Source organism: Thermobia domestica, chromosome 17, assembly GCF_964235325.1.
Source record: "Thermobia domestica chromosome 17, izTheDome1.hap1.1, whole genome shotgun sequence".
In the NCBI taxonomy this organism is placed as follows: Eukaryota; Metazoa; Arthropoda; class Insecta; order Zygentoma; family Lepismatidae; genus Thermobia; species Thermobia domestica.
The window spans coordinates 144,829,290-144,840,269 of record NC_137470.1 but is presented as its reverse complement, the minus strand read 5'-3'; the positions used below and the strand labels follow the sequence as shown (position 1 = coordinate 144,840,269).

At 35.8% G+C, this 10,980-nt stretch overlaps 1 protein-coding gene across 2 annotated transcripts in view; it reads right to left on the bottom strand.

Annotated features, from left to right (window-relative positions):
• Positions 1-1,570: 1,570 nt before the first annotated feature.
• LOC145674385 (dynein light chain LC6, flagellar outer arm-like) overlaps positions 1,571-10,980 on the bottom strand; it is a 30,822-nt gene continuing 21,412 nt past the window's right edge. The window contains exons 5-6 of one of the 2 annotated variants that reach the window (XM_081744360.1): positions 9,546-9,654; positions 1,571-1,921 (exon numbers count right to left, since the gene is read on the bottom strand). In XM_081744360.1, the coding sequence (XP_081600486.1) occupies positions 1,760-1,921; positions 9,546-9,654 (271 nt within the window). In that variant the 3' untranslated portion in view covers positions 1,571-1,759. The remainder of the gene's footprint in view (positions 1,922-9,545; positions 9,655-10,980) is intronic. The other variant, XM_081744359.1, reaches the window with a different exon arrangement.

The following is a 10,980-nucleotide window of genomic DNA, read 5'->3' as shown; positions in this document are numbered from 1 at the left end:
AAATAACATTAATAATTCTTCAATTCGGCTAAACCACTTTGCATTAAAAAATCTACAAGGATAATATTAAAGTTCACAGCCACTTTCAAACAAACATCAACCACCTTTCTTTACAAAGGAAAAGACCAGTATTCATAACTGCATGGAAAAATTTATTTCAATGCACAGTAAAATGACTGATTTGCTAGAACCCCATTTACCTGTGAAGATGGAAATAAATTATGGAAAACCTACTTTTTCTTTAAAATCATTATTTCCAACAGAAATCAAACCTTAGACCATTTTACTGTATGGTGTTGTAACTGTAGGGAAATATTACACTATAGTAATGCAAACAGAATAAATTTAAAGACCCGGTTATTATTTCGGAGACGAGACAATTTTCTTGTAATTATTTGCGAAGAAACTAACAAGCAACTGTCGTAATAATATGAACTTAACTAGTGAACTTGTCTTTATCGTAGTGTGTAAGCCAAGATGCTTTACAAATATCTTACAGGCCAGGCTCAAATACGAGGTGATGTATAAAATTATGAAATAAAAGCTACAAATGAAAGACATATTGTGGAAATATAATACAAACTGTTTCTAAATTCCAGAAACGTTAACTTAACCCTAGAAAGATCAATGGGGGGGAGGATCAATTTTGCCCGCGAGTTTATTTTATATTAATTATTATGTATTCAGGATTCTTTTTTTTTATTCCTTTTGATTGAAGGGTTCATTTTCGCTTTGCTTTTTTCAACCGGAATATACTGCATTGTTTCTCTGTGAAAAAAAAAAAAAAAAATTTAAAAATCATGTTTTGAAGGCCGATTTGAGCCCCGCTTGGTCATACATGCATGCTACCCACCTTTGTTTTCTCAAAATTCCTTTCACTTGTTTTCTTTTTTATCTAAAACTGCAACTTTTCTCCTTTATATAAACACTTAGGCTTTCATAGAACTTCTCGAGTGTTAATTATAATTGTTCTCTGCATATAATTGTTCTCTGCATTATAAGAAATTTGGTTTAATATATAAGCAGATTTACGCACTGTATTGAGCCCGTTTTTCACAAATAAAAAATACAATTTCTTGATAAGTTTATTTTTTGAAGAGTAGTTCAACACGTTAATTCAAATTGAACAAATATACTATCTGAAAGCTAAGTAAAACCAGCGCGGGCAAACTTGACCCCCTTTTCCCCTGGTCCTTCACGTAGCAGAAGCGAGCACGGACTTTCTAGGGTTAACATCCCTTGTCACTTTTCCACCTTCTAGCGACGAAAGGAGTCAGTGTAAAATACAATTTCGAGATTTTAAGAGATACACACGTTTCATTGCTAATATATAGATCTGAAATATTCACACGAAGCATGAAAAAAAAAAATCACTGGCCTGATATACACAATTTGCTTCCTTTTTATTTGCATGCTATACAAAATATTAAGTAGGCAGTCATGGCTATAAACAGAACATTCGCACGAGCAAGTACCACATACTACACTATACAGTGGTAGTTATATTGATAACTTATCACACTTTTCATCAATTTGAACTTTCTCCTATTCTTAAGGGAAAAGAACAAAAACTATATCAATTGTTAACTAAAATTTATTTCACATTAAAGCTTCAACACAAAAAAATAAACAAAGTAGAAAAAGTAACAAAAAATATTTCCATTCACGCACATCTCGTCCTTGAACACATTTCTTGCTTTGGAATTGAACATAACCAGCTATAAAACAAATGTAAACTCAAAATATATAGTCAGAACATTTAACCGCTCCTGAAAAGGAGAACTGCCCTCTCCTTAATATAAAAGAACGAATACGTATTTTTTCTATGGGTAACGTAGCCCCCAAAATTTGACCCTATTACACAATGCCACGTTGGGCCGTACATTTTGTCGAATATTCTCTTGATGTGTCCAGCCATGTCCTAGAATTAAAATACAGAAATTAATGCATCACAAATATTTAAAAATTCTTTATACAATAGATTTAGAACCAAATCAGGGTACGATTTTAGTCTTTCAGACTACTCAAATATGAATGTAGGTTTCGATTTTTTTTTTTTATTTTTTTTTTTTAAGGTCTTTTCAAAATCAAGCCTTTCCTTTGCCACTCCTTTGGACGAGAGTAGAGAAGAGAACTGGAAAATAATAAGAACGTTGTTTTTCAAATTTGAATTATTTCCATTGATTTTTTTTGAAAAGTGCATACAATTTGAATAACTTTCCTCTTGAATTACTAAACTACGGAGGTTTCAGGATTCTTATTATATGATAGAATAAAAACTAAATCTGATGTTAATCTTTTTCAAAGTATTACTCAAGTAACAATTACTTAGTAGCACTACATTATTGTATTCCTAACAAATGAGTAGGCTGTCACAGTGATCTTCAGAATTCACTTCAAAATGATTAAACAAACGAAAGGTAGTTATGGCAAAAGTAATGCATATTTCTTTTTGAGCATTTTAATCAGTAAAATAACTAAAGAATATATGCATGTATAGAACACGCTACTATTTTGAATTGCATTGCAGAACTAGTACATATCCTTTTTAAAAATAAATACAAACATTTATTATCAACGTATAAGTCTTATATATATTTACAATGATATACAAGTTGAAAAACAAGAATTTTAGGGATAAAGTGAATCAAAACACTGCGATCTTGGCCAATAAGTAATTTTACACGGTCTGTAAGTACTGCTTCCAGGAAACCGTTATTGACCTATGCTCACTGATCACAATGTCAACAGGAAGTTTGTTTTCATCAGTTTTAGCGCAATTGAGGAATGTGATGTAATAAGGGCGTAAGCGAGGTTACGCCTTTTTGCATCAAACTCTTAAGTGGCTTTCACCATGCTTAGTTAGTTTCCTGCCGAAATTTCACTGAATATCTAGATTCTGGAGGCCAGGGCATCTCTCTGAATTAAGAGCAATGTCAGCCAGAGTAGCGTGAAAACATAGTTTATAAGCTGATAACACTGCTTCCATCCCGCCAAAGGCTGTTTATTTCCCTCCAAATACCACAATGAAGTCGGGTACCGTCTAACGACGGGAATAAAATGCTGCATATTGTATTGTTTTATGTAAGAAAACACTACCTAAATTTTCCATATCGTTTTTATCAAAATGCTTATTACAAACTTACACCCTTATTGCATCAAACTCTTCAAATCATCAGTATCACATACATCTGTCACGCATTTTACATAGTCGCTGGGAGATCAAAAAGACCAACTGATACAGTTCTCCAGATATAAGGCCTACATTTTTTTTTTTTTTTTTTTTTTTTTTAAGTATATTGGATCTTTTGAGCTAATAATTAGTTGGATCAGGGGAAACAAAACTTTTGAACGCCTCTAAATCGAGTTTTCGTATTTTTTTTACGGAATAAGCACACCATACCGAGTTAACTGATAGTTTGGGTTTGGTTACATTATGTAGTTTTCCAGATATAAGGCGTACAAGAAATGTTTTTATTAAAATGAAATCTTTTGATCCAATAATGGTAGAAGTGTGTTTCTGGTAAAAACTACCCTAAAATGATCTAGATGACCTCCTTAGTATTGAACTTTTCGACCTGAATTCAAGATAATGGATGTGCTTCTATCTCCATTACCCAAACATTACGCTGCTCTCACTCCCTCCAACTGTTCCACTTACAAGGGTCTGTTACAGTCCTCTGCCTCATATGCTGTAAATGCATTAAAACTTGAGGTCGGTGGAGCATTATGTAATATTATTCAATTGAACTAGTTTTCCTCACTGGTTATTTTAGTTTGATATGGAACCATTTCCGGAGAGGGGGAGTCTCAAAAGAATCACTCGGGAAGCCGAGAAATAATTGCTAATAAAACTTCAACTGATCAAAGCAGTATATATATTTCAAGAGTAACTTTCCTTCATACTTGAAGTACCTCCGATGCTGGAAAGGAGATAATGGATCTGAGGAAGGCTATGTTACATAGCCGAAACAGTAACATATTATATATATATATATATATATATATATATATATACTGCTTTGGTCAGTTGAAGTTTTATTAGCAATCTTGTATTTCCCAAAGCTACAATAAATAATTTACAAGTCAAGAAACAAGGACAGTTTTAATAAGATAAAATTTTATACTTAATTTTCTCATAATGAATAACAGTACTTTTGCTTTCAAACTGTAGAATTATTCTAGGTAAACTTGTATATCAGCATGAATTATGTATGAATATAATTTTTGATTTCTAGTATTAATCTGCACTCAGTACGAAAAAAATAATACCGTTAAGTGTATCTAATCAATATTTTTTTCCAATTATATTTTTCATTCCTATTTATATTTTATTTCTATTTTCATATCTTCCTATTTATAGTATTAATGACTGGTTGAAATGTCCCTCTTAACAGTAACACGGGAAGAATAGGCGTAGGGCAAATATATAAGAGGTATATTCTCTCTTCTTCACCCTTTTAGTATGCGAATTTCAATCGAAATGAAAAGACAGAAACCTAACTCGACCTATGTGCTATCTTCCAAATATACTTTCAAACAGTGTAGTCGTTGTTTCCGAAAAATCCTACTTCCTCCGCCCTCCTTAAAATACGCATTTTAATCTAACTGCAGAGCCAGCGCTGTCACTTAGACTTTCTTCTGGGGAAGGGCGGGAAGCATTAATTTTTGGGCCCCCCCGCAAAATTCGAAAATAGGCCCCATCTTTCTCTTATTCTTTGTGGGCTCCGGAGCCTATGGGCCCTCTCGTACGCCCCTGGGCCCGTTCCATACATGATAAATTAATTAAGGGGACAATATTGACAAATCTCAAAGCCACACGAATAAATATCATTTCTAGGGCCACTAATTGGCCCATGACTCATGTTTGAGTTATTTGCCTTTTGTGTGTTGTTTTGTTTACATAATGTACTGAACTTGTTTGATGCTTCATTTATAATTTCATGTTCGTATCTTAAATGAGTAAGAAAATTTGGTCCTAAAATGGGCCCCCCTCGAACGGCACACTGCCACCCACAAGTTATGGCCCTGTGCAGACCTAATTATAAATAGCTAGGTCAATTCAAGTTATATTTAAAAATTCATTTTAAACGGTTCAACCGTGTCCTCACATTTGCTATTTTGTGAATACAAAATAGAAATTTCAAATATTACAAAAATGTTCCTCCTTTAGAGCCAAAATTTCTAGAAACCTTGGGATACGTCTCTACCATTTTCAGTGAGGATTTCATACACCGAGTTCCATCTGCCAAACCTGAAGGGCTCGTGAAATATATATTTTTATCGAATTTTAAACCCCTCGCCAACTTAGGATACGCATTTTGCGGAAACTAACAGGTAAAACCCCAGCTCAATTCAAGTGCTAACTATGCTTACATATGCATTTCAAACGGGACACTCGCTTTCCTGAGATGATCAAACACACCATACAGGACCCTCTGTAGAACCCTCCCCCACACACCTTGGAAGCGGAATTATCTAAAACGTTGAAGTACGTGACCTCTTACTTATAATAAGGAAGTTCTATACAAAATTTCATCTTCCAAACATGATGGAAAGTAGGTGTTAAAGGAAGTCTCCGTAGCCAAAAGCAGTCTTGGGAGAAGGTTTGCGTAGGTCTTCGTCCCATCGTCCTCTTTTATAGCCATCTTCTTAGAGGAAGGACCTATGATGGGGTATTCGGCTTTCTTCGTAGTTCTCTGAATACTCTTAGTTACTTCCTGGAGGTTACTTACATCGTCAGCCATTGTGTGTTTATTATACTAAAAACACGTATTTGTAGTGAGAACATGTGACTTGGAGTGTGTGTGGGTATATGGATCCTTAAAATATATAAACGTTCCATTTCCTTTTGGAAAGTTTATATATAGTAGAGTCCCTATTATCCCAGTTTCGATCAAGCAAGTTTCCGTGTTATCTGAGCTTAATTCAAACAAACAAACAAAATACTTTTAAAAACTAGTCTGGTGCAACAATAAATAGTCTGAAGGCTTTAGTTTCAGCAACAAAGCGAAAATAAAGCTAGCATAAAGATAACTATCCCCACCCGACGTTGCCACATTTAAGCCAGTAAGCTTTAATTGTTTCACGTCTTGCGTCTAAGTCACAAAAGACGTATTTTGTCTAACAAGAAAGCAGTGTGAGCGGCGGTGGGTGTTTCTCCTAGTTCTCGTGATTATTTGTGGGAATGGCTGGAAAAAGAAAACGTGTTGTTTTATCATTAGAAGATAAGTTTACAACTATTAAATGATTAGATAATGGTGAAACTATCAAAAAGGTGGCAAATGATTGGTAAAGTGACCGTTGGTGACTGGAGAAAATGGGTAATTTCTTATGTACGTAAGTGGGTACTGTACTATATGTCCAATAAAAACAATAAAGAGAAATTATCAATAAACAATAATAATAAATACTGTATTTTTTATGAATAGATCCGTGTTAACTGAGTTTTTGCTTATCCGAGTTAGAACCGGTCCACATTAGCTCGGGTAATCGGTAGTCTACTGTATTAGCATGATATGTACAATTCTGAGCTAAAAAGAATACTAATTGTTAAACGGATTCAAATTTTAACCTCTCCTATACAATATGAATAAATCAGTACACTGACAAAACTTCGTGACTCATTAACTGTAATAAAAACGACATACTTTGTTTAAACTTGAATTATTAAGATAATACATCAGACGGATTATACTAGTGTCCCAGATGGTCATACATCGTATTTTATTTCTCTTTTAAGCAAAAAATGGATTTAATTTCGATCAAGTAAAAAACACTAGATTTAAATCAACAAACCCTGATGAGTAAAGAGTTGTTGTAAATCCACAACTAAGGACAGCTTTTGGCATCTACTAACCTACTAGAAACCGGTTGTAATGATTCCCTCGGAATTCGAAAAGTAATCTAATATAAATATAAATAAAATAAAGGGTTTGTTTGTGTGCTTATCTGTCTGTCTGCGTCCTGGGGACCAGATGAGTGGACCGAGACTTACCAAATTTTGGTCAGGGGTACCTTAGTCCACGCCCAAGACCAAGATGAAGCGTTCTTTTTTCTATTTTTTTTTCTTTCTTCAAAGTTCGAACCAGGGAAGGGGGTGTGTTTACCGTGACATACAAAAGCAGTAGAAAATAACCGATATTAGTGTCGATTTCATCGTTTTCGCGGTCGCTGAGATCAATGATGAAACTCTGATCGCATTAACTTCCAAATTCACCCCATTCGGCTACGGGCTGGGGGTCACCTGCGGGGGGGGGGGATACCGAGCCATGTAAATATAATCCAAAATTACAAATATTAGTGTCAAATCCATTGTTTTCGCGGTCGCTGAATTCAAATTCAGGTACCATTATACGCGGGCCGGGAATGACCAGGGGGGTACCGAGACATGTAGAAATAATCCAAAATGACCGAGATTAGTGTCAAATCCATAGTTCTCGCTGTCGCTAAGATGAATGGTGATACCCCTACAGGCGTTGAGTTGCAAATACAACCTCCATTCTATGCGAGCCGGAGGATACATGCGGGGGGTTTACCGAGTAGTAGAAAATGACCGATATTTTTTTCTTTCGTTGTTGTTTAGTTTGTTTACATAGATATTTTATCTGACCCATACGAAGAATGGGTATTTCAGCTAGTTAGAACATATGATTAAGCTTGAGATTTAAAGCCCAAAGGATTAGCTTGAAATCCGTCCTAAGATGAACTTCTTACCAAAGTTCGATTTATAGACATTGTACTAATTCAGTATCAACATCAATACACTGTTTAACTTGTGTTATAATCCATCAACATGAGCTTAAACCTACTATTTAGATAGATAGATAGATTCACTCACTCACACTCACACACACATACACACACACACACAAAGCAAGAATCCAAGAGCCAATGCAACCTTGGGACAACTCTCGAACCCAAAGCGTTCTAGTAATTTTCACATCTGTATAAACGTTACACCATGCTTTGTTAAGGCCAAATTAGAAATACTTTACCAATTTGTGGCGATGTTTCTGTTGGTTATTTTGGCTATAGTTACTCCCGTGACTTAGCGTTATTACATCAAAATTGAAGCTTCGTCCCTTCTATGAAATGTGGTAATTTTGAAATTAGCAGAGCGTCACTTGGGGGAACGTCAACTTAACACCTATTTGGTCTCCAGAAACTGGAGATTTTAATTAAAGTTTCGGAACAGCACATTTATATCATTCGAATTAATTTTAGTCACAATATCGCAGACAATAAATTACTTTTGTTCAAAGTTTTAATGTTTGATCAAGACTAGAAACCAGTCAGAATTTATTTCAATTTATGTATATAGTGTATCGACAAGGCTAGGGTCAGACACGCCTCTTTGAAAGTGGTGAAACTATGACGTCATGTGGCGACGAAACATAACACTCGCAAAAAAAGAAAAAAAAAATGAACAATTTGAGAAGCGTTTATGTTAGTTTATTTTGACTTGTGAGCTGACTCCTTATCAGCGGTATCCCCGGTGCAACTCGAGCCCGTATATTTATGTCATGTAACTCGTGGCAGTTTGATTGTTGACACCAGACTGGCAGGTGCTGCTCGACTTCCTCCGGCACTTGCACCGCAACGGCACGAACGACGGTTCTGATTTTAATTCTCGTTGGGATCTGTGACTTCAGGGTTTGCTTCCGACTATTATTCCTCTTCGGCGTGAGTTTCGTAGGCAGTCATCAGTACCTTTGCGATATACCTAGTACATTTGCCTCATTCGTCATGTTCCCACAACATAAACGAGTAAAAGCAATTTACCCTCTTTGGAAATCAAGAGAGGTACCCCATTTTACACTATCACTGCCTGCTCAATTCACGGCATTCTACTGCTCCTCACGTAGTACGGAGCTACTGTGCACTGAATTGATATCCAATCAGTGACTTACAATAAAGATGGACATTTCCTAATAAAGGCAATTTATTCAAACATAATTTTGGTCCATACAGCGTGACATACCATTTCTTATACCTGTTCACTTTGGTTACAGTGCCTTCCTCGCACCCACAAATACGGCTACACCTAAATTAAAGCACGTCTTTAAAATTCAAGACTCAAGGCGTTGTTGGCAGTTTTGGAGGTTAAGGTCGCCTTTCACCATCAAAACTATGAATTGTGGACCTGCAGATTAACGCCAAGTTCCAAACCCGTACTACAGTAGCTCCCACCACGAATCAAACCCGGGTTTGCCGCGCCGAAGGTGGTGACTAAGCATTTATCCACGGGCTCGAAATTTTGTTCTACAGGGTGTCTGAGCATTCAGAGTACTATTCCCCCTAATACAGATACAACATGTATGTGTAAAGGCTTTATTTTGTATAATTCATCTAGCATAAAAATTGAATTTTCCAATCGAAATTTCTGTCACAGAATTCGTGAGTAAAAAAAGCCTCCTTAACATGTGAAAATCGCATAGTACTCCTAGAAATTTTACTTTGTTACACGCTATATGGTAAAATGTTGGCCACAATGTGAACTTTTTCTCTTACAAATACCAGCTAATACAGAATTCCAGCCTTACCTTCTCAATCGTATACTTTTCCATTGCCTCCGTAGCACAATCGATAGCTTTTTTGCGCATTTTGATTGGCATATCGCTACATTTCATCTTTCCTTTGGCACGTGTCGGCCTAGAAAGCAGTTTATATTATTACTATAATACCCTACTAATGCGTTAAAATCAATCAAAACAATTATAAAAATGTTGACATAACAATTCTACATACAACTGAGATAGTACCCTTCATGCAAAGAACCAGTATATAGTTAGGTGAAAAATAGTTCTGCTATCATACACTGGTCAGTAATTACGAAGCGTCATTTGTTACCTTTTGAAGCAAGATATTTTTAATTATTATTATTATTATTTATACACGTGTAAAGAACACAAAAAGTTACACTGAGGAAATGGACCCCGCTTATAATGACAGACACATTGAGAAACCTACTAAATTTATCCGTTTATTTTCTATTGCCATGCCATAAGTTCAATAAAATGTTTCAGTTATACGAACCAGGTATACAAACGTGACACTCTAAGTTATTTTGCGAGAGAAAAAATGTTTTAGATGTAAGCCCCGACCGGCGAATGAAAGCCAGTGAATGCAATTTCTGAGAGAAGATGGCAAATTTCCCAAAACACATCAGAACTCAAATTATCCAAAATCCTTAACCTGGCACTAATCTAAAAGAACTTACTTCATGACAGTAACCTGCATCCATCCATTAATCTATCATTTAATTACGATTTTGGTCATCGACTACGCTTCGCAGAAAAATGGACTGATCTTAATTTAACCAAACCAGATCTGGACTGTCGAAACCAAAATTTATTGCAACGGAAATGTTAACATGGGTATTGGCACGTGTTATTATGTCCTTATTGATTCTTTGAAATTTTGATGGCGACAGCTATCCTGAATAGGAAGTAAATGATGCCCAGCATTAAGCATGGGCCGAGGTAAAGGTAAGATTTTCCACGCTCCGGCCGCTCTTACCTCAGATTTCTTCAGGTACCCTGCTTACCTAAATCGCTTTGGATCAAGAGCAGAAGGGAAAAATTCTCGCCTCCACCAAAATAACCTCGAGGTAAGGACGTCGACGACTTACCAACAGACATCGTGGCTTTTCAATGTTCACCTCCCCCCCCACCCCCCACCCCAAAAAAAAATACTTCCAAACTTGAAGTGATAACCTTACTGTATTTATACAATTAAGAAAAATTACTTACCTCGTATGTCTAAACTTTGTTCCTTTAATTGAATATTTTCTTCCCCGCTGGGAATATCGTCAGTAACTTTTATACTACGTTACCGGATCCCCCTCCAATCTTCAACTTTGGACTCCTCAACAAAAAATTCTGGGTGCGCGCCTGCACCGTATCTTTAGATTAGGTGTAAGTAAAAACCGAAATAAAGTCTACGAATACTCTGTGTAAATCGTTTTTTATATCAAAA